The sequence below is a fragment of the Phyllostomus discolor genome, chromosome 6 (genome assembly GCF_004126475.2).
Source record: "Phyllostomus discolor isolate MPI-MPIP mPhyDis1 chromosome 6, mPhyDis1.pri.v3, whole genome shotgun sequence".
NCBI classification, from domain to species: domain Eukaryota; kingdom Metazoa; phylum Chordata; class Mammalia; order Chiroptera; family Phyllostomidae; genus Phyllostomus; species Phyllostomus discolor.
Genome location: NC_040908.2, coordinates 78200767 through 78227894, shown reverse-complemented (window position 1 = coordinate 78227894; position 27128 = coordinate 78200767). Strand labels below are relative to the sequence as shown.

The 27128-nt window shown below is 49.5% G+C and overlaps 1 protein-coding gene across 1 annotated transcript; it reads right to left on the bottom strand.

Moving 5' to 3' along the window:
• Positions 1-864: 864 nt before the first annotated feature.
• Positions 865-27128, bottom strand: USP2 (ubiquitin specific peptidase 2). Its single transcript, XM_028515618.2, is given in 14 exon segments — positions 865-2599; positions 2865-2985; positions 3156-3263; positions 3484-3562; positions 3689-3769; positions 3859-3962; positions 4177-4241; positions 4424-4534; positions 4631-4742; positions 4946-5069; positions 5516-5566; positions 17841-18182; positions 18184-18647; positions 26979-27128. Coding segments are annotated over 13 exon segments (1809 nt in total). The 5' UTR covers positions 18607-18647; positions 26979-27128; the 3' UTR covers positions 865-2511.

Sequence of the window (27128 nt, the reverse complement as noted above, 5' to 3'; positions counted from 1 at the left end):
CTGTATGCTCAATTGGTGAAGACGTCAGCTTCTCATGTGCTAAGATCAGTGGCAGAAATGGAAAATCTGAACGGTACTAAAAATTAAGATAGAACCAAAGGAGGCAAGTCCCTGCATGTCCCAAAGAGGCAATACCTTTAAGTGTTTAAACCTGATGATGTATTGAAAGAGTCACTTTCTCTTAAAGAGTCACTTTAAGAGAACAAAACCTTTAACATAAACACAGTTGTTTCTAGGTGTCAGTGGGGTAAGTTGCAATCTTTTGTTTATCAAGGAGCAAGCACTGATCACTCCACATTCAGGTAGAGCCATTCTACTCCAACAGCAAACTTGTTTTATACAGCCTCTGCTGGAGGTATTTTAGCTCGTCACAGGTCAGAGCTACAGGCACCCAAGTTAGTCAACAGAGAACCACCAGAGTGCCCACCCCAGCAATTAAAAAGCAGTCCATTTAAAGAAATGTCTACTAGATATGCTCATTTTCTTAGGTGTAAAGAGTGTTTAGGTTATGAGGGAGTGTCCTTGTGCTCTGGAGATGCATGCTGAAATAGTTAGAAATGATGACATGACACCTCACCCCTAAATGTTATCCTCAAAAGAGTAAGAGTATATAAATAAGTGTGGCATTCACAATATCAATAAATATGTTTATCAGTGAATCCAGATGGAAGTATTCAAAATATGTACTATTTCAGCTTTTTAACAGAAACATTTAAACTAAAAAGTGGGTAATTTTTTCCCCAGAACTCGCAACTTTTTACAATCTGATTGAAGCAGTGAAATATTTGGCCACTAATATGCTAGGAGTTCTTTCTTTATTCAAATCCACCCCTTGCCCAAATGAAGATCCCATCAGTACCAATGTATTTCTCAAAGCTATTTATTCTGTACAAGGTTCCGCTGCACATTAGATGTTCTTCTACTCTTGCTTACACAGTAAACAAGTGTACACTAGCCCTTTGGCTAAGGTTCATAGGTCTTCCCCAGAGAACGGTGTCAGGCCAGTTAACAGTTAAATTCAGGGTGTCTTTCTCTGATGCCTCCTCCTGGGAGCACCGGAAAACTCCTGACTCCAAGGGGCAGAAGCCAGGCCAGCTCCATGCATAGAGCTTCTTGCCTTGGTGCTGAACAGCTTTACTCCCTGGGATAGCAAAGAAGTTTGCCCAACTGCTTAGGGCAAAATCATATTCATGGGAAAGAATCACAGGGCTGAGGCAAGATGTCTTAAAACACTCAAGCACCAGCCCTGAGGGTAGGACTGAAGAATGATGCCAGGGGCAGCTGAGGGGTGTCATGGGCATCCCTGAGAAACTTGGTCCAGGAGGCTCTGAGAAGGTAGGGGTGGGGAAGGAACGTCAGGGAGAAAAAGCAGTTAAGAGGGAATAAATTAAAGGTGAAAGAGGCTCTAGGGATAAGAAGCTTGTGCTATCCTTCAAATAGCTGGGGAGTAGACCAGGGGTGAGTTAGAGGAAGTGGGCAGGGAGAACTTGATACACTATTATCATAAGAAATATCCTTGTACCTATCCTATTTTTCATCTCACTGCAATGCAAACAAGCCAGGAGCTAAGGGCATAACCTCTCTCTCTCCCAGCTAGTTTGAACATGGCATAAGGGAAAGGGAAGTGGCATTTCAGGGAAGGACAGTTACTCCCCAGTCCCCAAATGCTATAAGGCACAAATTTTAGAGGCAACTAGATATATTCCAAAACATTTTTAAAAATCCCTGAAAACAAACAAACAAAAAAACCCCAAAACTTGTTAGATTCCAGGTCTACTGTGGCTGTACCTGGGGCCTGGACAACACCTATCTAGCACCACTGGGGGCTAGCATTAGCAAAGTTGTATTTGAAGAATTAAAAAAAACAAAAAAACCCCACAAAATTGACTCACACAACATCCCAGCTGTGAAGAGGTATGAAGGAGAGCATGTCCAGTCTGAAAACATTAGTTAGGGTAATTGTAAAAAACTGGGTTTTTAAAAACCAAAAACAGCTTTTTTCAAAGATGTCCCCTGGTCTGTCCCCCTGGAGTTAGCAGCGTTGAGAGGGCTCTTGGCTCATGGGTGTTTTTCTTGCTTCTGGACCAGTGAGCAGGGTCCAGGTGAAGAGTGATACCAGGCTCAGGCATGGCTCTTCCAGGAAGCGATCCTCCCAGCAGACTCCAGAGGGCACTATCTTCTCAGGAGGATCTCCCCATACACTGCTGTGGCTTATTACACTCAGGAAAAAACCAAAAGTGTAAAAAGGCAAACAAGAGAAGTCAAGGAGGTACTGTGCTGGCTCTGGTCTCCATGTCCTGTTGATCTTCCCTGGTATAGCTCAGGAGCACCTGGCTCTCAGCTCCAGAGCCTGACCAGGCCGAGGCAACTCCTGCTCAGCAGCTTTATTTCACTTTGCTTTTCTCTCATTTGTCAGGGTTTTTTTTTTGTTGTTGTTGTTTGTTTAAAAAAAAACTTAGGGTGTGGGGCCACCACCACGAGGAAGGGAAAAAGCACTGTAGCTCCTTGTCGCTACATACGGCAGGGTGGACTGGCCAATTCATAGAAGAGCAAATAGGCGTCGCTGGTGCGCACTTGGCTGGAGAATATGGATGTGACACTGTGGGGAGAGCATGGGGAAGTCAGAGCCCTGGTGAGGAGGCCATCGGGACAGAGCTGAGTGGCTGAGGGAGTATGAGGGTCCATCTCTAATTTCTAGTGTATACTCAGGGCCAACCTCTTGTTGTTTTCAATTGGGCAGAAGACTCAGTGTTCCATAGCTTTCTGGCTCTGACCTTTTCTGTCTAGTCAAGGTGGAAGCCCTACAGATGGGTGAGGCACAGGTGTCTGACAGCCAGGTGACCTGTCTGAGATGTATGTCTCACCTCGAGTCATTGAAAGTGTGCCATTCGCCTGTCACTGGGCTCCGGCAGTAGGCTGTATAGTGGCCGCCCATGGTGGTTCCGGAGTGATTGGACACGGCATACAGGTTGTAAACAGTGTGGTCTGAGGGGGAAACAGGATTTCAAGCCCTTGAGTCACTCCCTCCCTCTCCTGCCTCTATTCCTAGTTTTCAATACTCATCCTCTAGTAGCTTCCCTCCACTTTTTGGCCTCCCATCTGTGTCTTAGATACTGCTGCCTTGTTTTTTTCCCTTCCTGCTGAAAAATACTCACTGGTGTTTTCTGAAGCAAATTCTCTCAAGTCCAGGTCTCTTAGTGGGAAATTCACAAATGTTGTAAGCTTGCTGGTTCGTATCCTGGATTCTGAGAACCGCTTCAGATCTGGTATTGATGTGTGTCAAGGACAGACAGGGTGGCGAGAACAGAGACAAAATAAAGGAAACTGGGTACTAGGAAGGCAGGCACCCCTCAGGTAACAGAAGAGCAAACAAGAAAAGCTATTAAGTGCCCCCCTTTCCTACTCTGTTGGCCTTCACCTTGGCCCCTTGTCACCAGACTCTCTCTAAAGTCAAGTCTCTGCCTTGATGGATCTTAAGGATACGCAGCACTAAGATCTTTGGGAACCTCTGGATGGAGAACTTCTTTATACACCGTTTTCTGGCTCGGCAGTGACAGCATGTCTGAAAGACATGATAAACAGAACTGGAGAGGACTGTGTGCATCCAGGAACTCCTGAGCTGGATCTGTGGTGGTAGTGTCTTCCCAGAGATCAATCTTGGAAATTGCTATCATGAAGGATGACTTACAGGCTTTTCATCACCATCGAGCACATCCTCTTTGGTGAAGAGCCTCATGCAGTCCATTAAAGTCACCTCAGGATAACCTCGCTGAGAGAGGAAAAAAGTAAAGGTCAGAGGTCAACACCACCAAAGGATAAGAGTAGGAGTTTCAAAAGTGAGGCAATAGGGGTGCATACCTTAGCAATGGGCAATGAGAGGTCCCAGAAGGGATCAAAAACTGTAGAACAGTAACCACAATCAGTACACGTCAGGGAGCTCTTTAGCTGCCCAACAAAGAGATCTGGGGAAGAGGAGGACACATGATGCTTAAACATGAGGAAGTGAGCACATGGTCTTCTGCACATGTCTCGTTTCTTACTGCTTCTGCCTCAGTTTGTTTGATACTGGGCAGAAAAAAGATTGCCTGGGAGAACAATTCTTAGGGTTTTTCATGCTTTGCTCAGGCAAATGCCCTTAACAGAAAAAGCAGGCATTCCCCCCTTTCATGCACTTACCCCCAATTCGACTGTCTTCCCGTTCTAGATATTTCCTCCACATCTGTCGCCCTTTCTCATCATCACTAGGAACCAGAGAGAGGAAGACAATTGTGTCAGAGTGCAAACCATGATAAGTCTAAGGTCTATCAACCTAAATCCTCAATATTCAAAATTTCTCTCAAATAATTACCCATGAAGACATAAGTAAAAACAAAACTCAAGTTCATAAAGTTTTTGCTTCCCATAGGTTTCTCCTCTTACTTACGGAAGATGATCAAGGTTCTCAGGGTTGGACTTGGGCCTCACTGTTACTCGGTTTACAGCATTGTGGAGCCCATCCAGAAGAAAGCGAAGAAACTCTTGAGCATCCTGCTGACTGAACCCAAAGAAAAGAGAGTGAGCCATCTCTCTTGTCCCAAGAAGCTGCTGTTGCTGCCACCCACCCTAGGGAGCACGCCTGCAAGGCCCTTACTTATAGCCAACAAAGCGCGGTGCATATCTCTGAATCTGGGTCTTGAACTCAGATGGGCTCACCACATCATTGAGAGATGAAGTCCAAATGGTCTGGATTAGTTTTGCAAATTCTATTACAAGGAGATGGTAGAAGGTAGAGAACAGGTGACACATTTTCTATAAGCAACTCAGAAACTAGAATCCCAATAAAGAGTAGCCAAAGAAGGAACAATAGGAGAGATACATATAAAGCACGACTACTAGTATAGAAACAGTAGACTAGAAAAAGTATCCAGAGGGGAAGTAGGACTATGTCCATGGATGGGTTCCTTACCTTCCATGAGGGCTGTGTGTGCATTGCTACTGTGACTGAGATCCCGCACATAGAGCCTCTGGAGGCAATAATCTCTCAGCTCCCGGGTGTTGCTCAAGCACTGAAGAATGGAGTTCATGAAGCACTGCAAGATGTGATCCAGACGATCGGTAGGGGAAGAAAGACTTTGTCTGGCATCTCTACTTACTTAGTACCAAAGGCCCTCAGACTCATCTACCCCAGAAATGAATCCTCCCTCGGCCTCAAGTTCCTTTCCTTGTAACTGAAAGGGGCAGAAGTGAGGCAAATTCCCACTGTTGGCACAGATGACATAATTAGTTATTGACTATAGAGGTGTATAAAAGGGTGTGGGTGAGCTGGACAGAAGTGGGTGGGAAGTGACAGATATTCTTGAGGAGAAAGACCCAGGAAAGTAGTTAGGCTGACATTTATAAGGGCAACTTTCCTTTAGCAGTGTCCCCTGCTGGGGGCAGGGAATCTGCTAGAGCCTTGGGAGGACTCTGGTTAGATTGGCCCAGTTGGGACAGTAGGGTATACCCCCAGGAAAGAAGTAGGCTGAGAAGAACTCACCGTGTTCCCAAGGTTTCGAAGACCAGCCAGACCCTGGGTACTCTTAGGATTCTGTAATCAGAAAATACAGGGCATATGAGATTGAAAGCAAAGAGGTCAGGCCTGTGCTAGGCTCTCTCATGCAACTCTCTGCCAATGGAGCCATGAACATCAGGCCACATGTATTAGGTTCTCTTCAACTTTAGTCTACATACCTTGCAGGAAAGAAGATTGAGGAATACCTGTAATTTTCAATCCACAACAAAAATACTCATCAGGACTTTGCTTTCTTTTATTGATTATGTCTTTCCCCCATCTTTACATTACTCTTCATTCTCTGCTATATTGACGCCTGGAGATTAGAACTAGAGACTAGGAATTCCTATACTCAGGAACATATTTGATTCCTGGCCCAAGGAATCAAATTTCAGGTCCCAAATCCAGACACTATCTCAAATACTCGTACCTTTAGATGTCCAATATGTAAAGCAGCTGTCATAATGAGCACTTCATGGAAGTCTTGAAAAGTTCAATGACACAACATTTTAACTAAGTTTAGATCTTCAGCAGGGGTGGCAGGGGTGAGGTGGGTGGGAACCTCAAGTCAGCCTGCTATTATGAATGGCTAGAGACAGGTGGAATTCTTTCCAAGTAAGCTCAGGTCCTGAGGGCTGATTAAAGCCTGGGAGAATCCTCCCTGCCTGACTCAGGTTTCAACATCCTGACTGGCTACTGGCTGGGAATCCTTGTCATGGCAGATTATGGCCAACAGAGAGGCAAGCAGCTGATTAAAGGTACCATTCTTGCTTTTGTCCCTACTGTGGAGGCTGGTGAGGGGGTTGGAAAGAGAACAGGTGCTAGTGGTGGACTCTCAGCATGGTTTGTCCACGTCAATGGCTAATTCTGGCCCTACCTCCAAGGAATAAGAAAACCTCAGGCTCAAAGTATTAAAGAAGCAGTCTATAGATGAACCTGCCACCCCCTCTCTCAGAGAGGGGGCCTAGGAGCAAGCAACTCTGGAGCAACACTGGCTGGGACATGCTCAACCAGCTCAACCCTGATCAGAAGAGGAGCTTGAAATAACTTAGCTGCAATTACTCATGCCTTGTGCTGATAGCTCAAAGCCCAGAAGGTTGTCAACTCCAGGAGGCGGGGAGGAGAGAGGTTGGCCAAAGGAGGGCTCTTCCCAGGAACTGACATGCTGATCCCACAAGTAAGAGGAAACTTCTTCACCAGTTATCAGGTCTAACACCAACAGGTAGTGAAGGAAATATCTCCAGAAGAGACCTGGTTTCCACCTGCAGCTAGTGAGAAAAACCTGTTGGCAGCAGGTAGGGTAGAAGCATCCTTGAAGAACTCTGCCAAGACTAGCTGTATATGGACCCAAACACAAAATTTGAATCTTATATTTCTGACAGTCTAAACTCTGATGTTTCAGTAACAGGGTCACAACAGAAAGAATATCCTGGACAAAGACCTTATCAGCATTTTCAGGAAGACCCAGAGAAGTATTCCCCTGGGGCCCAGTAAAAACATTGCAGAAATCTCTGTATTGCACATTCGGGATTAACGTTAAAACCTACCCACAACAGAAACACCCACTCTACACATTTTTGGCAGTGCTTTATTAATTCTTACCCCCCATGCCTCAGACAACATCTGTCTAAACAGGATGTAGAAGAAAAGCGTTCTACCACTGGTGACCATGTCAACATCCACCAGTGTGGGCCCTCAGCTGAGAAACTAGTCACTCAGCACCAGTGAAGGTAGGGCATTCCATGGTGTTGACACTAACTCTGACTCAGCTGAGTGAGGGTCAAGAAGAACCTGTCATCATCCATAGTCACTGTGCTTGAGGATCTAACCCTACTAATGGCCTGGCGGGTGGGGAGTTGTTCTTTTAAGGAATTGCTAGGAGCCTTAGTTTTTTTTGGAGAGGGGTGTGTGTGTGTGGGGGGGGGGGTCATGCCTTTGTCTAAAATTTCCTGAGCTCAAAACGACACACCAATTTCTAAGTGCTCTACATATGAGGTGGTTGGATAACAGGAGTCAAGGGGTGGGAGTGGAGGGGACAGCAGGGCTGCTGCATGTCCAGCCCAGATATTTTTCTGCCATGAATAGGCAATCAGGAGCTTCAGAGAAAGTCAGCACTTTTCATTCCAGAGAGGAATGAAATGTCCTGAGAGTGACCTTTCTTGCTGGGAAAACAATCCTACCTCAGGGCTGACAGGGAGAAACCAGAAATTGGGCAAGACCCTGCACAGCTAGCCTCTCACCTGGAAAGAAGGAATGACTCCAGCTGGTATGCTGGAACTCATGTGTAAACAGTTGAGAAAGTCTGGATCAGGAACTTCCTTAATATTAGCCCTCAGCAAACCTAATTTTGAACAGCAGCCACTGTTCCAGAGAGTGGATGCCACCCTCACAGACAATAAACAGATCTGATTCACCTTCCAGTGAAGGAGCAGGGGGCTCAGGATTAATGAGTTAATGCAGAGGAAACACCTGGGTATATGGGCCATATAAGAAAGTCTGCTTGAGGTTTGTGTCTTCACACTCAAGACCCCAGTAAAGGGCTTTTCTGGTTACTTCACCTGTGTCATGAGGGTCAGCCAGGAGGCCTGGCTGCAGCCAAGGAGCCTGGTGTGGCCCTGGCACAAGCCGTACATGCACTGCCATCACGGGAGCTGGTGCCTGTTACATAAGATCTGTCAAGCTCTGGCCTCCTCTTCCTTTCCTACGTGGGCAGCGCCCACCATTAGCCGCAGCATTACTCTACATTGGGTACTTCATATGAGGCACCCACATAGCAGACTCGGGTACAGCTGCGAAGAAAAAGGAACTTGCCCTTTTTCACTGGTTTGCAAGCCCCATGCCCTTCCCAGAGTCAAAGGATCCCTGTTACCGACCCTTTGGGAGGGAGCCCTTTGGGATCAGTGGGGATGAGGGAAGCTGCGCTTTTCTAATCAGCCTTTCAGCCAAAATCAGCAGTTTTGGCCTTACACCAGTCACACCAGCAGAGTTCAGCGTGCTGCCTGTTCCCTCACACGCTGAGAACTAGTCAAGGTTATCCTTTCTTGCACCTACCCAGATAGGTGCCAGGAATTAAGATCCCAAGAACAACCTGGTGCGATGGAGGGGGGGAGGAGGAGGAAGACTCGGGGGACTCGGGGACAGAGACCTCAAGGAGGGGAGGGGGCTGCGAGTAAATGTGAAATCACCTGGGGTGGGGGCATTCCTTGCCAAGACCCTAGGAAAGGAGCGGTGGGGTCTGGGAAGAATCCGTGCCCTGGCATTGGGCGCGCGGCGGGCTCGAGGCGCGGGGAGAGGTGGGCTTCCTGGGGAGTAGGCGGAACCCCAGACCCCTTGCATGGGGGTCCCGGAAAGGGGCCCCGCGTACCTTAGCTTTGTTGAGCAGGAGCCCCACGAAGGTGGAGAGCAGCAGGGAGGGGGAGAGAGGAGAGCGTGGCCGCAGCTCCTTGGCGAGGGAGGGAAAAGGGGCGGCGAGGGCATCCTCGGGCAGGGTCACCATGTAGGCGGTGCGCATATTGGGGGGTGGACGGCGGGCTCCGCCCCACGCCTAACGTAGGCAAATGGGGCGCGGGGTGTGGGGGTGTACCGCGCGGTCCTACAGTCCCGACGCTAAGACCGGCGGGGCCCACGGGACACCGTTCGCTGTGCCCGTCGATAACCGCTACAGCGGGCCAACCGCACGCTCCTCCGCCTCAACCTCCCGGGCGCGCGCCGCCAACCGCCCTGGCACCCAGCTCCTGTGGCCCAGCGGACTGGCAGCTCCGCAGGCGCCTCGGGCCCTGTGACGTCACACCCGGGCGAAGCCAGCCCCGCCCCCTTCTCCACCTAGTCAACTCCAGCCAATCCTCCAGCCAAGCCTCCCACGGGTCTGGTCCCGGCTCGGGCAGTCCCTAGCCGGTAGCAGAGACCTGCAACCCTCAAGAGAGGGCAGGAGGGGAGCATGGAGTCCTGGACCGGCTTCGGGGTTGGGACTCAGGAAAATTGCCTTTGACGCCCGTAGAGGACAAGTCCCCAAGACCGAGTGTCAGCCGGGTGAGCTTCTTCCCCTAAGGCGGCACATAACTCCTAAAGCTTTTGTAGGGGAGGGGGCGCTGCAGATCATTTTGACGATCCGATGAGAGCTCTGTAGTCTTTTAGGGGGGAAATGCACTTACACACAAAGTTTTGTACAGCATTGGGGGCAGGGGGCGGGGCACTCAGGCCCTTTTGGACCCATCATCCACAAAATCTGTGAGGGGCCATTCTCCCAGGTTAAAGAGATAGATTTTCAAGACTTCTGACTGAGTGCCCCTCCTTGCTCCAGTCCTAATTTGGCCCATTATGAGAGAGGCAATGCCTCACATTTTATAAGGTCCAGGAGGTCACTATCCCTTTTTGACCCCATGTAAGAACCTTTTCTGGTCTCTTTTACCCAATTACTCAATTCCATCTCACAGGATCTCAACTTTTGATTTGCTTTTTTGAAGATGGGGATAAAGGAACTTAATGGTGGGGAAATGGTGTTCAGCTGGTGTGGGGTTGATGGTACAACTCTAACCCTAAGGGCAGTAGTGCCTGAAGATCATAGGTCTTTGTTTGGTGTTCCACCCTCCTCACTTATCAGGGACCCACCGAGAATCTGCCTAGACAAAGTATCTTGACTGGGAGTTTGCTATTTTTAGCCAATATTTTTAGCATTTAAAAAAATACTCTGAGAGGCAGCAATGTGTGCTGTTACTCATTTGTCACCTCCTTCTGTTCCTCTCCACGTGCTCATCCCCACAAGTACACTCGCTCTGCACACATGATTATAGTTATATGGGGATGTGTTCAGGACATATGTATGGCTGCACCCTAGGCCACCCACAAAACAGCAATTTCGTGGTTGCTGGGGAGCACCCAGCAATGAAGGGAAGCACAGGTGGTTGCCAGCATGTGATCCAGCAGTGGTGGTGGGAGGAGTGGGCAGGAGGCAGGAGCTTCAGGGCCTTCTGCTTGGTGACAAAAGAGGGTGCTAATGTTAGGAAGGGTGATTCCCGCAGTCACTGTCTTTGCCTGTGACCAAACCTGGACCCTGGACAAAACACAACAGCTCTTTTCTTCATGCACCTGTCTTTCCAACCACAGTCCTACACCATCTGTAACAATGATTGCATTTGATCACATCACTCTTCTGCTCTGAAACATCTAGAGCACCTGACTCTTGCATCCAGTCCAGAAGCCTCAGGTAGCCCTGTCTGTGAGGCTGTCTGTAGGCTCCTTCCACTGTTAATACACTCTCTCTTTCCTGATCCCTGCTGCCAGCCAAACTGCTCTTCTGCTTTAGCATTTGCTTTCTCTCACTTAAACAAACCTGCCACTGATTAAGTACTTAATGCCAGGCACTGGCTAAATGCTGTAGATAAATTATTCCAGTTACTTTCCATAATAACAATGGCATTGTAACTATTACCTCTATTTTACAGATGAAGAACCTTAAGCCCTGATAGTTCAAATAACTTGGCAGGGCTGCAAAGCTAATTAATGACAGTGTGGGGCTTTTAACCCAGACCTGTCCTACAGCAAAACTCATGCATTTAACAACTATGAGAAGATTTTAGCATGCCCATCCTGGTGCCTGTTAATTACCTCCTTATAAACTAGAGAAGGCTTTGTTTTCTACAAAACCTTCTCTAATTAACTCCACCTAGCTTTAAATACCCCATTACAACATACCTTCAATCTGCTAGCATTTGGTTTATACTGTATTAATTTATCTTAATGTATTTGGCTTTGTTTTGTAAGTGCCTCTAAGACTTCTTCTGTAAATGGTCTTAGATTGTGTGTTGATTGTGCCATCACACTGAAACTCCTCGAGGGACAGGGTTGTGGGTTCTTAATAAATGGTGTTGATCTCATCTCTGAAAGGGGCCCGACCAGACTCTGCAGGGCATCATGGAAGTCCCACTAGGCTTCAAAGGGTGGGGCAAGTTTGCATGTTGAATTAGGGTGCTGCAGGATGCAGTATCCACCAGGCACTCTTCCACTGGTGCATTTGGCCTATCTCCCTATGACTTAAGCCAGCAATGTGACTACTCCCACCTCAGAATGCCCTAGCATTCTGCCAGCATGCTCTCTTCCTTTTTCCTAGGATGCAGAAGGTTATGGGCATTGGTGGGAGCAGGGAGCCCAGATGAGGAAAGCTCTTACACAGGAGCTCTTTGAGAAGTCTGGGAGGAGGGGAAGGAATTCTCACAAAGTCATCTTGTCAAGCAGGTCTGCACAACCAACAAAGAATTGTGGCTTATTTCTCAACTAGCCAAGCCCATTGAGACCCTTTCTCTTTAATGCCATTTCTTGAAGTGGAATGGGTAAAGCATATACTGTTGGCCTCCTGTATCCATGGGTTTCACATCCACAGATTCAACTACCCTCACGTAAAAAATATTTTTTAAAATGCTGGAAAGTTTCAAATAGCAAAACATGACTTTACCACATGCAGAGTGCTACACAATCCACATGAATGAAGTAATGTGTAGGCATACCCTGCTATAGCCTATATGCAAATCCAATGCCATTTTATATACAGAATCGAGCATTCTTGGATTTTGGTATCCATGAGGGGTCTGGGGAGTGGTCCTGGAACCAATCCCCAGTGGATACTGAGGGATGACTTTAGTCTCCTGGACTCTGAATCTGGCTCTGGCTTCAAGTTTTTGTGACTTGAAAACACTGACCTGATCTGAATAGGGTTCATTCTTATAGCCTGAGACTGCAATTTCTCAGAGCCTGTGCTTAGTCTGCTTTCCCTGTAGGTAAGTAATTTTCTACACCTCAAATCTTTTGTGGCATGGGAAGAGTATAAATAAAGTCAGAGTTAGCTCTGTGAGGGTAAGACTGAGAGTGTCCTGCTTCCTGAGATCTTAGTGGCCCTGCTCCTGCACACAGCTGCTATTATCACTGCAGACAGACAGACTGGTGGCCTGATAGACAGGCTGTACTGGTAGGGGTTCAGAGTCCTCGTTGGGGGCTGGGCAAAGGCCAGTGGGAAGCCCTGCTTCCATGCATCACTCATACCCCAGGAGGCCAAAAGCCCTACTGCTTTGAGCCTCAGGGCAGTCTGGAGTGAACCAGCTGGATTCTAGAGGCCCACGTACTTTCCTCTCACTTATAGCTCTGTTCAGAGTACCAGTTTTAGGTTCCCATTGAGGTAAGAGGGTGCAGGGGGACTTGTGTACAGCTCTGAGCCCTGAACATGGTGTTCATTTCTATAGCCAATAGTCAGTAGAGCTCCTCCAGGGGCAGGGAACATTTTTCCAGGCTTGGATTAACTTCTGCATTGCTGAACTCCACCCTGGCACCACATAACTCATGAAGACATCCTGGGGAGGGGGTGGAGGGGGAAGCAGGGAGGATATGTGGGTCCTAATTGAGAAACTGAATCTAAATAAGGCAGCACCAGAGCCACTGGCCAGGTCACAGATGGTCTTCAAGGAATGGAGACATGAGTGACTTGCTGACTCTAATGACAGACCACAAACACTGTCCTTTCTTTCTCAGCAGCTGGTATTGGTCTTGGCCAAGGGTCCTCCTCTGGCTTAAGATCTCCTCTGAGTGACCTTTTCCTGCTGTCAACACAGATTCAAACCCTCAGGAAGTTCAGCCTCCTCAATGTGGCTGACTGTGTGAGGACAGACCCCAGGGTTTTAGGCAGCCAAGATGGATAAACAAGACAACAGGGATGCAGTTCATCCTGTCTGAGTAAACTGAGAAGGCAAGGGATAAGAAAGGAGGGCCACACTTCTCACTCAGGAGCTCTAGGGTAGCCCTTGTCATCCTTGTCTCTTTGGAGTACTTCCCCTTCACTGCATGGCAGCAGTCAAGTCTAAAGTCCCACTAAAGAGAAAAATCACATGACTTCAGTTTATACAATATACTCTTCCTATCACTGAACAGCTGGAACCCAGAGCTCCAAGAGATGAGTCAGCAGCCCCTGGGGCAAATAGGACCCAGGTATGTTAGATTTCCAGACCTTTTGCTCCTAGCAGCAGGTCCCAGAGCAGAGGGCAAGGGCATGGAAGAGACAACATGGGAAGAGGCTGGACCAGCCTCTGAGCCTCAGTCCCTGGCTCTGCATCTGAATAGCAGACAGCTGGCCTGATGACTGCTCTGGAGGGCCCAGGCCAACTCCCAGCTCTTGGGGATAGGAAAGGTGGCCTGCGAAGGGCAGGGAGAAGGCAGGGCTGAGGCTGGCAGGCAGAATGCCAAGGATGAGGAGGGAGTAGCTGGAGGGAGTGGAGGGGAGGAGGATTAGGATGGATTGTAGGGGTTAAAGCACAGCCCTGGCAGGGCTCTTGGGGAACAGCTTGTCCTGAGGCCCAGGGAACAGAAGAGGCAGGGTGGAGGGGGACATTACCAGGTTGGGTACTTGGGCTCCTGGTTCTCTGCAGGGCCAACCCACCTGGCTTGGAGTCCCCACTGGGAATAGTGAAAACTTTTTCTTTTTTAATACCAGTTTTGAACCATCACATTCTTCCTCTTCAACATGCCTGTAGTCTGCATTTGAACAGAAGGTAGAGCCTGGGGCAGCCCCTATTATCCCAGGCTGAGCTGCACTCCTGTGGACTGGCATTTTCTTGGGCTTCTGCAAGCATGGAGGGTTACTCAGAATTCACATCTCCCCTTCACCAGTTCTTTACTGTGCTTAGTTGAGTCTGTGATAGTGCAAGTTCATGTTGGCTGTTATTTGAGTGAGGGGAATGAGTCTGGTTAGAACTGTCTATCCTGGGGGAGGCCAGCTGCTGACCATTCCTACATGAATGCCAGCTGTGGTTCAAGTCAGTTGCCCCTGGTCTCCAGAGGAGTCAGGTCAGGCTGGATTCTGCTACAGGATGCACTTTCTCATGTCTGTTCCTCCCAGGGCTGCTACCCTTCCCACTCTAGGCAGCTGTCAAATGCCCCTTTCCTGTCACCTTTCCCTCTAAGTGTACAGAAACTCTCCCACAGCACTGCCCTGGGTTCAGGTCCTCCATGTGCATTCTTGCTTCCCTTTAATGGATGAGGAAATAGAGCTTAGATGGGGAGTGTCCAAGGTAAAGAGGCAAACTTCCTTCCAGCAGTCATAGCCCACCCCAGCCACAGAAGACCTCTCCCTTTCCTACTACCTGTGACACTTGAAAACAATGAGGACTGCCTCCTATTGCAGAATTATTATGTCCTTAATTGTTTTAAGAACGTATTTCCCCAAGTTAAATGTGACTACACTGAGGGCAGGAACCAGACTCACACATCCCTTGCCTCCTGAAAGGGTATAAAGAGGATGAACATTCACTAAGCACCTAGCACATGCCAGGCCCTTTTACAAATAACCTTCAGTTCCTCATGATAATCTTGGAACTGGGGACTCTGATCACTTGTTTTACCTGGGGAACAGGCTAGAAGTTAAGGAACTTCTCTGAGGTTACAGTGCTAATAAGCTGAGCACCTGTAAATGAATGAATAAGGTAAGATCCCTAAATGCAATGTGAACAATGAGTGGGTTTTAGAAAGAAGTGGTCCAGACCCCCTGAGCAGGGTTGTTCTCATCTCAGCAAACTGCACTCAGCTCCAGAAAGTGAGAATGAGAGTGGGGAGGAGAGGGGATGCAGTTAAATCAGGGCCTTACATCACTGACCCACTGGAGCCTTTCCTGGTTGACAATATCTTTTTGACCTTGAGCTCAGAGTGGAACGCTGAGTAGTACAGCATTATTGGCATTACTTAAGTGGATTGTGAGTTGTTTCTGGAAGGGAAGAGGCTAAGTGTGCCCCAGGGCAATTTGCCATTCCCTTGAGGTCCTCTCTCAAAACTCCCTTCACCGTGGCTGTGGGGGTGGAGGGTGGGGCTAGGTGTCTGCTTTGGATGGGGTGGAGGCAGCAGACTCCAGGGAGGTTTGGGATATGTCTGGTGTGGAAGGAGGCAGAGTTCCAGTGGAGTCTGACATGCCCAAGGAAAGCAGGGAGGTTTGTGCTTTATCTGTGAAATGGATGTTTTCAAGCCTCAGGGTACTTAATTTTTTTAAAATTGATTTTAGGGAAAGGGAAGGAGAAAGAAAGAAACACCCATGTGTCCTGACCAGGGATCAAACCTGAAACCTCTGTGTATCAGGATGATGCTCCAATCAACTGAGGTACCCAGCCAGCTCAAGCCTCAGGGTACTTAAAGATGACCTGAAGAGCTTGTGGAAAAAGGTAGATTCCCAGGAACTGTCCCTAGAGAGTTTGATTCAGGGGATCTGAGTGGAGCCCAGGCTCCTGAATTAAGCCCTGCAGGTGATTCTCATGTAGGAAGCCTGCAGACCCCACTTTGAAGAACACTGCATACCATAAAGAACCCTTCTTTTTTGAGCAGAGTTAGGGGATGCCCCTCAGACACCTCTAGGACCTAAGCCCCTCCACTGAGAGTCGCTTTCTAATTGCCTCCAAGATGAGCAAACACCAGACATGCCCAAGTGAATCCTGCTCCGACCCACACATACATTCTCTGAGAGCACATATGTCTTATCTCCCAGGTCAGCTCTGTGGTTTCCCATTCTCCTCTACACGAGCTCTCCAGTGTAGCTAGTCCTGCCTGTCAGGGTCTGATGTCCTAGCAGGCGTGAGCTTCTGTGTGCCCATGGCACTTCACAGACAGCCTACCAAGGCCAAGACTCTCTAGGTAATTGTCAGCCAAGTTGTCTCTCCAGACCCTTTGTTATTCTGAGCTTCAAGATCTTGGACCTAAAGCCCTACCCCTATCATGCACTACTGCTGTTTATCTGGACAAACCCACTAAGCAACATTGGCTTGTTGGAGGTGGCTATTCTTTAAAAAGGCACATGTCCTAGGAGTAGGGGGAGGGTGCATAAAGGGGACAAAACAGCTAACTCTTCTGCCCATATGCTAGCCTGTCCATCTGTTTACCCACCCGTTCCAGCTCTCATCCATCTCTCCATCCAGCCATCCATCATCCATGCCATCCATCCATCCATCCACTCATCCAGCAGCCAGCCACGAGCCAGCCACCAGCAAGACACGAGCCAGGACAGCCACACCCACCACCGCGCCAGCCAGCCAGCACGCAGCCAGCCAGCCACCGCGCCAACCACCAGCCAGCCACACGCCAGCGCGCTAGCCAGCCACGCAGCCAGCCAGCCAGCTACCATCGCGCCATCCACCCATGCACCCACCCACCCATCCATCCACTCACCCACCCACCCATCTCTCTATCTCTCCATCCATCCATCCACCCATCCATCCATCCACTCATCCACCACCCACCCACCACCACCCACCCATCCATCCACCATCCATCCATCCATCCACCCATCTACCCACCCATCCATCCACCCACCCATCCATCCATCCACTCATCCATCCATCCATCCACCCATCCACCCACCCATCCATCTAGCCATACAGCCATCCACCCATCTAACCATCCATCCATCCACCCACTAATTTACCCATTCACCATCCATACATGCAGTCAGCAGACCAGCTGAGTTCTGTGCTGCTTTAAGTACATGGTGAGGGATCTAGAGACACCATTTTTTTTCATTCTCAGAGCACTCCGCACCTAATGGGTTACCAAAACTAGAGAAAAGACAGAATGTAGTCTGTGCTCCATGAAGGGTGTGTTCAGAGATTAGATGTGACTGAGACCATGTCAGTCTTGCTCAGTCTCCAGCAGAACCTCTTCCCTCATTCCAGCCCAGATAGGACTGGAATATAGAGGTATCAGGTTGTCTAAAGCCCTAGACAAAAATTTCTCCAACAACAAGATAAGGACTGCTGTCCAGGTACCCTGGTCCTGACCCAGCCAGTGTCAATTAGAGGAGAGTCCCTCTTCTTCAGTGACTAGGCCCAAATGCTAAGCCTGGTCTCCAGGCTGGGAAATGACAACCTGAGCAAGAGAAGAGATACAAGAAACATGGAGACCTCTCTTACCAGAGGGAACACTGGTGGTCTTGGGGCCTCAGCATCCAGTCCAGGATGGGGTAGGGCCTGCATGAGACCCTGACATGTTGGGTGGAAAAGTAGAGGGCAAAAATGGCAGTGTATACGGGGTAACTGAGTATTTCTGGGAGCACTGCTGGACCATCATCAAGTGCACAGGTCCTGCACTGGGTTTCCTGGGGAAAGTGGGAAAGCCTCTGAGCAGGGCAGTGAGCCATCAAGGCATCAGACATGCCCAGATGACTTTCTGTAGCTGCCGTGAGAAGAAAACTTCTGTCTTTGATCATAAACAGAGTTAGGAATCCTTCCTTCAACCTGGTTCTTCTATCTCAGTGGCTGCCTCTCCAGCCCATCACTGGGTCCCCAAAGGGCAAACTCACCATGATGTCTCGCCCTGGGGAGCTGGGGCGGCTGGGCCCAGGAGTCTGACCTTTACCCTTCTCCCACAAAGTAGAACGGCCACTGGGTCGGTAGGTGGGGCTGAGGACTTCAGGGACTCGTGAGGGAGGGGCCTGAGGTGTACTGCCCTTTCGACCACAGTTCTCCAGGTAGTCAGAGAGGTACTCGGAGCGGCTGGCTGCCTGGTAGAGCCCCTGTAGGGCGCACAGCTCCTTGCGTGTGCGGGCCAGCATGGGGCTGCGGCCCAAGTTCCCAGGGTCTATCCGGTAGCTATCTGAGGTCCGAAGGCTGGAGAAATCTCTGGCCAGGTCTGACTGACTGTTTTGACTTCTTCTGGGTCAGAATTATCCCCTGGTTGCAGGAATTCATGGGCAGGTAGCTGAGGGAGCTGTTGGTTACTCCATAAGGGAATCCACTGCCCCCGCTGAGTCCACTCCCTGAAGGTCGGTCAGTGTTCCAAGTCTGGCCCTCAGCTTTCTTACCACTCCCGATGATGTCTGGTCTCAGCAGGGGGTGGCCCCTGTCATAGTCCAGGATGGAGGAGGGGCCATAGGTACTGGGACGGGTGAGGAAGCTGGTTGGTGGCCCCGGTTTGAAACCAAGCTTCTCCTTCTCCAGGAAGGAAGCAGCCAGGTTGGCCCTGTAGGAAGAGGGAGTGTAGGTGCCATAGCCTGATTTGGCATAAGGGGCATCTGTGTAGCGGGCCGAGTCTGTGTAGCGCTTCAGAGTGGAGGAGAGCTGGGACATCCTTCAGGGCTGCACTCAGTGGGGACTGGGAGCCTCATGGGCTGAAAGACAAGGAAAGCAGTTGTCAGAGGACCCTGCCAGGTGTCAGGCTCCAACTGTACCTGCTCTCCATCCCCAGCTGGCCAGAACCTTAGATCTCATCCAGGGGCCACATAGTCTATTTCCACAAGAGGCTGGCCTGCCACTGAAAAACATGCCTATGCATGTATGTACACATATGTGAATGCAGGTCTGCATGCACCCATGGATTCACACCTCAGTGACAGCATATAAGACACTGGCTTTTATAAACTACACAGGGCAATTAGTCTCAGCACATCCCAGCCTCTCTGAGTGATCCCATCTAAAACCCAAACATGGGAGTAGGGACTGTCCTCCCTGTAGCCCTCCAAGCCACACATGGTATTCCAGCCCAGACCTAATTGGCTTCCTCCCCTCAGTTTTTACAGATACTCCCCAGAAGGAGGGATGTCACCGCCTCACCCTCTGGACTGAGAACACTGGACAGTTCAAGTTAAGACCATTTCCCTCTCTTCTGACTTATGGGATAAGGAGAAGTCTTTTTGGAATCAAAATTGTCTGAGCTGGAATGACCTGAGGATTATTTGGTCAGATTCCTGGTGAGGAAAAGGAGGCTCATGAGAAAATAATGGGAGCTAGGGGGAGGTGAAGGTTAGTGAGCATGTGGCAGAGAGGGGGCTTGACTTTGGTCTCTGACTCCACCCCAGAGTTCTTCCCTGGACATGGTCTCCTGCTGCGGTAGGGGAATCCTTATGTGGTAGGAATCCACCTCTTCACTGATCTAGGTCTTCTAAGTGGAGTTAGGGCACAGTGGCCTTCAGGAGTTCCCCTACCAACCAATATCCATCCCAAATACTTATGCGATAATGATGTGCAGTGGGGGGCCCCCTAGAGGCTAAAGTCCTGCACTGTAGACAGAATTCCCTGTATCCATCCCAAATCCTTACAGCTGGGATAGATTTGGAGAAAGAACACAAAATGTCTGAATTTTGAGTTTTGAGGGCCCTAAAGGGTCATCCTTTGTTTAAAATTTTTAAATTTTTTATTTTTATTGCTCAAGTACAGTTTTTTCCATTTTAAACCCCATGGTGTGTAGATGGGAAAAGTGACACTGAATTGCCCAAGGTCACACACTAGCAGAGCCAGGATTGGAATTCAGGTCTTTCCTATTTCCAGCACAGTGCTCTTTACACTTTACTTTGATTCACTGCTCCCCATAAAATTTAGGTTCACTTGGGACCCCCAGAGTCCCCTCATCACCCTAAAGCACGGGCTTTATCTCAGTGGAGCTGGAGGGCAAGACATGTTGGAGGGAGGAGCATGGAGGGTCAGGCTGCTTTCCAGGGCCACTGGGGACTTTGGGGGGTTTGGGAGGGCAGAGCTACCTGGGACTCTCAGAGTAGTGTGTGCAGGGGGTAGTTTTTTAACTCTCTCTGTGACTGACTAGCTGGGTGATTTTGCCCTAGTTCACAGGAGGCAACACAAGGCCCATGGCTGAATCCAGCCCTCCACCTTGTTTTATCTTGGCCTGGCACCATGTTTCTATCTGGTAGCAGCACCAAGCTCTGTTTAGTTGTTAAGAAGTAGTTGTACTGCCCTGGCTGGCGTAGCTCAGTGGATTGAGCGTAGGCTGCAAACCAAGGTGTCACAGGTTCGATTCCCAGTCAGGGTACATGCCTGGGTTGCAGACCATGACCCCCAGCAACACACATTGATGTTTCTCTCTCTCTTTCTCCCTCCCTTCCCTCTCTAAAAATAAATAAATAAAATCTTTAAAAAAAAAAAGAAGTAGTTGTACTTATACAGTCCTAAATTACATTCGGCCCTTTGAAGGTAACTGCGAGGCTGATGTGGCCCTGGTGAAAATGAGTTTTGACACCCCTGCCTAGTCATTTCACCTCTCTGAGCCTCAATTTCTCACATGTAAAGTATGGTGATGAGTATAACATCATCATCATGATTCTTACCTCACAGGGTTGTTGTGAGGATCAGAGATAACATGTGAAAGCACTCAACAGTGACAGCAGTTATTATTTCCTCCCCAGCCCCTGCCAGGCAGCCCTCTGGCCTCCTCCCTTTGTAGGCCTACAATGAATAATATCCAGGGCTGGCTATTGCCTGGCTTTGGTGGCTTCTGATCTCAGCCCTGAGTGCCCAGGTTTCTTCTGTAGCCCCCAGTGAAATGAACTGATGAATGGGCAGTGGCAACAGTCTAATCATTAGCAGTCAGTGGCTTGGGCAGCCTGCAGCCTGCTCTAGGCTGGCAGCTCAGCCCATGAGGGTGGAGAGGAGCTGGTGCCAATCCCCACATGTTGAGGACTTGGCAGAGAGCAGCAGAAATTCAGTCCATGCAAGGCTTGGGATGGATACAAGGGTAGATCAACAGGTAGCAACTTCCATATAGGTCCCGGAACAAAACTCCTAAGGCCCTGCCAGCAGTTTTCAGTCCAGACTGGCCCACATTTATTGTCTACCCTTTTCCCACCTGGCCTGGGGCCCCCTACCTTCATGTACACTCCCTTGACCATTGTGCTCCTACCTCCAGCACAACGTTTCACCCCTTTTTTAGGGAAGTAACTGTAGGAAGACCTTATTCAGCATTGGGGAAACCACAAGCTTTCCTCAATTTGCTTAACTTTCTTGGATATAGAGAAGGAAGAAAGTGAAGGCGAGGGAGGCTGTGGGAGAGTGGGACAGAGGAACAGGTGGCTGGGGCTGGAGCTGGGGCTGGGTTCAGCCCTGCTCTATTTCAGTATTGATGAGACTTTCATCAATAATTCAAAGTCATAGAAACTCCAGGTCTCAGGAGCTGGCTCTGGGAACCTAGCGCCAATCAGATATAATCCTCCAGGGCAAGAGTTCATGGCTCCTCCCAGGCTGTCTCTCCCACCCCCACACAAGGTACCAGCAAATTGGTATTCTGCAGGCAGTGCCCAGAGCCCACGACCTCTCCTGGCACTGCTGATGATGCAGAAATGCTAGGGCAATACAAGGTACAGCCTGCACAGGGACAGACAACTGTAGGACAGCTAATGAGTAGCCTTGGGAAGGGTTGGGGGCTAGAGGTAGAGCCACACCTTAGAACTACAGAGTCCAGGAGAGCTCCTAAATCCCTGCTTTCCTGTCTGTTCCAATCTGGCAGCCAACTGACAGACTTTCCCACTCCCAACAGCAGCCCTGGGTGTGAGGGGTCATGCTATCATTTACAGACCCCTGGAAACTGTGTCTCAGCACTGACAGCTGGCTTACAGTTCCCATGTCTGGAGAGAGGGTCCCTATGGGGTTGAGGCTTGAGTATGCTTATTCCCCTGCCTCCCGTCCTGTTTCACTCTTGAGAAAAGTGCCAGTACCTTTCAGGTGAGCTGACAGCTCAGGTTGGCACCCCTTGGCATTACCTGGCAGGGCTGACCCTGGAGGCTGCAGATTACAACACGGGTGGGAAAACAGGCCAGGGCCCTGGCAGTATCCTTGCTGCACAAGACAGGGACGGGACTGGCACTTACATGGCTATGAGTCTCCTCATTGCCATAGCAACAGCCTGAACTGAATGACCTTTTCTTGGGACAGTGGGAGGCAAGCTGATTGGCTGGGACACCACCTTCCCTTTCCCTGTCCAGTGTGGGGCCCCTACTGCCTGGCACCTCTCACTGTTTCCTCAGAGCTGGCAAGTACAGGCATGTGGCTCCAGGAGGTGCCTCCCCAGGTGCCTGCCATCTCAGACAGCAGGGGCAGTCCACCTTCCCAGCCCCTTTTCCATGCCATCTTCACAGAGGTGCCCCCACTTTTCCCGGCCCTGTTAGAGTTTTTCCTCACTTTGTTCAGTTCCCCCATCTTGGGAGGGGCAGCATCATCCCTCTGCACAGAGCATTCAGCTTCCTGATGGGATATGTGAGCCAAGCACCATCACCCTGGCCAACAGGTACCGAACACCTCGGAATCAGGTACCATGCTGAGTACTTCATATACAGCATTCACCACATGCCTGGTGCTCCGGTAAGTATGCTTCATACCGTGTCCCTCAAATCTTAGTGCAGTTTTAAGCTTTAATTCTTTTGGAAGAAAAATTGCCTCAAACTTACAAGCATCATTTGAGGGTTTAATTTTTTATATTAAATTGAAGTAGAAAATATTTTAATTCAAATTTAAAGATAGACAAATTTAAATAATGAAGCATTTCGCATTCATACTTCTGAAGTTTTTGAAGCTTAAAACGACACTAAGACTTCTGGGATACTGTGTTTAACTAACTGAATCCTCAACATTGCTCTAAGCGGTAGGTCACATGTGGCAAACACAAGGCCCATGGGCTGAATCTGGCCCTCCACCTTGTTTTATCCAGCCTGGCACCTTGTTTTTACCCAGTGGCAGCACCGAGCTCTCACTTAACTGTTAAGGAGTAGTCACATTTGTACAGTCCTATTATTACATCCGGCCCTTTGAAGGCAACTGTGAGGCTGATGTGGCCCCCAGTGAAAATGAGTTTGATACCCCTGCAGTAAGTGCTATTAATAATATGCCCATTTATAGGTAAGGAAACCATAAGCTGTGGAGGTGATGTGGATTTCCCAAGATCACACTGGAAAGGGTGGCAGAGCCGGACTGGGACCTGTCTAACAGCCACTCTGAAGTTTGCCCCTCATTTCATAACATCCCGAGCTCTCCCTGAGCTGGCACACAGTGGAGGACCTGTAGTATAGGATGGAGGCATCACTGTCTAGGTAACAACATGGTGGGTACAGACTCCTGCAGGAGCAGCCCTGTGGAGTTTCCACTGCAGGGGAATGAAAGCAAAGTCAGGTGCAACCTGAGCTCCTGTACAATATTTATCAGCATGGAGATGGTCCAGGAGGCCTCTATTTCACCTGCAGTGCCAAGCTCCTGCATATCCCCTGGCACTAGGCTCTATGGACATGTGCCCCAGCCTCCTATCCTTGCTGCAGCTTGGCTCACTCCCCAAGGTACCCAGGCTGAGTGAGTCAGGGGTTAAAATGAAATCTATACCCCAGGGGCATCCAACCCCCTTGCAATCTGCCACTGTCATTTCCTGTTGCTTATGTGAAAGGCTCCCTAACCTGCTCAGCCAGGGGAGGACTTGCTCCCAAGGAATCCTAGGCACTCTTGGCATCCAGGGTAAAGGATGGGTAATGCCCCACATCCCAGCTGTCTTCCTGACCCCTCTCTGCCCAGATTTGCCCTGCTTTCTGGGGTGAAAGCATGCCTTGTTATTGCCTGGATAGAAAGCCCACAGGTGGGTTTCAGAGACATGCCTCAACAGGGTTCAGTTCCTCCTGCTCACATGTCTAGGACAGGTGAGTGAGAAGAACCAGCTAGTCCTGACAGGTGCTTGGGAACCTGCACAGTGGTGATGTCAGAACTTCCCATAGCCATTTGTGAAGGAATAAGGTACTGCTGATGTGCTGATCTGAAGGGCAGAGTGGGATGAGAAAGGGGCCTTGTCTCCATCTATACTCTCTGACCCTCACTGTTAGCCTGTCAGGCACTGTCTGGGCACAAGTGTCAACTTGAGAGTCCAGGGATATCTTGACAGGAGTGGAGGATGCAGGTAGAGTGAAGATTTGGGGTGGGGATATTTGTGCTCATATCATCCAGGAGATCTAGATCTGTCTACTCATGTCAGGCCCCCAGGCACCTCAACCTGCCCCCGTCCCTCTCCCAGCCTGTCACTCTAGCAGCTCTATCTCTGAGGGTCTAGGAGCCAGTGACCCATCAGTTTAGTGCCTAATAGTCTTACATGCCTTGACAGGAGGTCATCTAAGGGAATTTGGGTCCATTTCTGTCTCTCTTGCAGTCTCAAGGGCTGGGAGAGGAGAGGGAAAAGAGGTAAAATAAAAAGATTGGAGATTACAGCAAGAATCCTGAATGAAAAGAAGTGGGTGGGCCCAGGGTAGAGTCTCTGTTTGGTGATTCTCTGATTTGGGGTTGGGAGGGTAGGCATCTACACTTCTAAGAAAAGGCAATGGAGATGGGCCTCCAGGCAGCATTGGAATCCTTAAATTCCTTTTCCAGACACCTTTGTTCAGACACTCTCATGTTGCCTCCTCAAAGGGGGAGAACAGCTTTCTTTCTTTCCTCCAGGACTTCATTCTTCATCTGTCCTTGACCTCCAGCCTTCAGTCTTGCCCACAGCACCTCCCTACGCCTGATAGGGCAGTCTCTCAAATGTTCCCCCAAACAGACAGTCCAGGGCCCTCTGTTCAGCATCCCTGTGAACCTCAGGTATTAAAGGGGCAGCTACTAACCTGTGTTGCAGGGGCAATGGGCAGGATCTGGGGGCTTCTCCTTCCCCAGCTGGGCCAGTAGCGCAGTGGAGAGCCTGGAGGCTGGAGTATGACTCTAGGCTGGGTAATCCGGTGCTCGGGTTACTGACTCTGATATATATAGTATCTTATCTGACCTCACAGAGCTGGCTAGTTAGCTCAACTCACATGCATTACAAGCCCAGGGAAAATTAAAGGGGCAGGGACAGGCCCTCCCTCAAAGGGTTGTCCTGATGGCCTGTGCCAAGTGAGGAGACCCAAGAAGACTTCAAATGCGAGACATTTTGAAATGGGACAGAAGGAGGATTCAAGGTGAAACAACTGGAAAGAGGGTAGTGGGACAAGGGATGGAACTGAGGCAAAAATAGGGAGAAGCAGGTGTCTGTCACAGAACTAGAGAGGAAGAAGCCATAGGGCTAGTCTGACTTCCTTACTTTTGAGATGGTGAAGACCTCAAGTTGGATAGCAGCTTGCTCAAGGGCACACAGATAGAAAGAGGCAGAAGAGACTAGCTGCCAGTATTTTCAGTCCAAACTCTTTTATAATGGACTTCTAGGCTCTGAAACACTGGGCAAGTCACTTAAGTTATCTGAATCTTAGTTATTTTATCTGTAAACCAGGAACAATAGTCATAATAATGCTATACCTCACCACTGTAAGGGTTAAATAAAATGTCAATTTCCTGCCACATAGTAAGAGATCAATAAGTGGTCATTATTATATTGCGTACTTCCACTTAATAATTGATGGCAGTATTTTAATAGCACCCCCAGGTGAAACTTCCTAGGGAGAAGAAGGCCTCTGTGCTACCCCTGGAAGCGTCCTGCTCCAATGCCAGAGAACAGCCCCGTGCTTCTCTGAGCCGGTATGTTCCAAGGCTTGCTTGCTATATTCCCAGCTGTCCAGCCAACCCAACTGAGAAGGGACAGGCCCATTTGGACTCCTTCTTCCTTTGCCTAGAAAAATATAGCAAGTGCAGCTTCCCCCAGGCTACTAGGAGAAAGCCCAGCTGCTCTGGAGTGGCTCCACTCGACCTGTAGGAGTGCTCAGCATTTCAAGGTCACAGACCCTGGGTAGGAAGGATCACAGGAAGAAGGAGCAGGATTCTTAACCTCTCAGGCTTTGGTACTCTTGTTGGCTGTCAGTCTATTTCTCGATGGCTCTTGTGAACTGGGAGTCCCTGAAACTTGCCTCCACCCTGTCTCGGGACAGGCTACTGACTCAGCTCAGGTCCTGATGATGCACTTCAGAGGACGCCCTTGTCTGGGCCCTTATTCCAGGCCCTGTGATTACCCCAGTTTGGCATGCATCTACAGCATCAGAGAAGTGGGGTGCCCGAACCCCAGCTCAACCAGTTCTCCTTCCTTCACCTTACAGGGTCCAACCTGTGGGACCTTCTCATCCTCATGCCTGGGGAGGTGAGCATCTCCACAGTCTCCAATTTATCCCCATTCTAGAAGCACCCAGATTGGAAAGTAAATGTTCAGAGCAGTTAGAATGGGTTGGCCAGGGTTTCCCATGGCTAAGTTACTGTCCATGATGCACTCCCCGCCTGCTTTTGATTTGGTATTGGCGAGAATTTCAAAGATGCCTTTTTTTTTTTTTTTTTTTTTTGGTTGGGATTGGTGGAAAACCTCCGCTTTCACTTAACTGCTGCCTTCCCGCCAACCCCATTCCCTTTGGCAAACTGACCAGAGATAGCCCCCCACCTTGTCCCTTTAAGAGGAGGGAGGACATGAACTGCATGCCCACTTGAGGAAAGGATTGACAGTGTCTAGGCGGCACTCCCAGGCCACATACCACACAGGGCACAGAGACCTGGACCTGCCAAGCAGCATTTCCTTGGAACACATTGATCAGCACACAGACAGCTCTTCCTGGCACCCTGAGCTCTCAGCTGGCAGGCACCCCCACACAACTGGCATCCGCAGCTGGAGCTCCTCCGAGCAGCTGGCACTCATGCTACATTTCTAGTGCCCATTCTGCCTTAGGCAATCGCTGACACCTCACTTTCTGAGCCTCAAAGGCACTGGCCTCCGCACTCCTCCCCAGCCTCCGACCGGTGGCACGTACCTGCTTTTTCTCCGGGGTTGGACAAGTTGAGCTGGGCACAAGCATTGAGCTGCGGGTGAGTCCCAGCTGGTATTAGCTCGGAGCAGTGAGTAGCAGCTGACGCAGTGAGCTCCCTAGCCTCCAGCCCGCCTTCCCCCCACCTCCACCCGG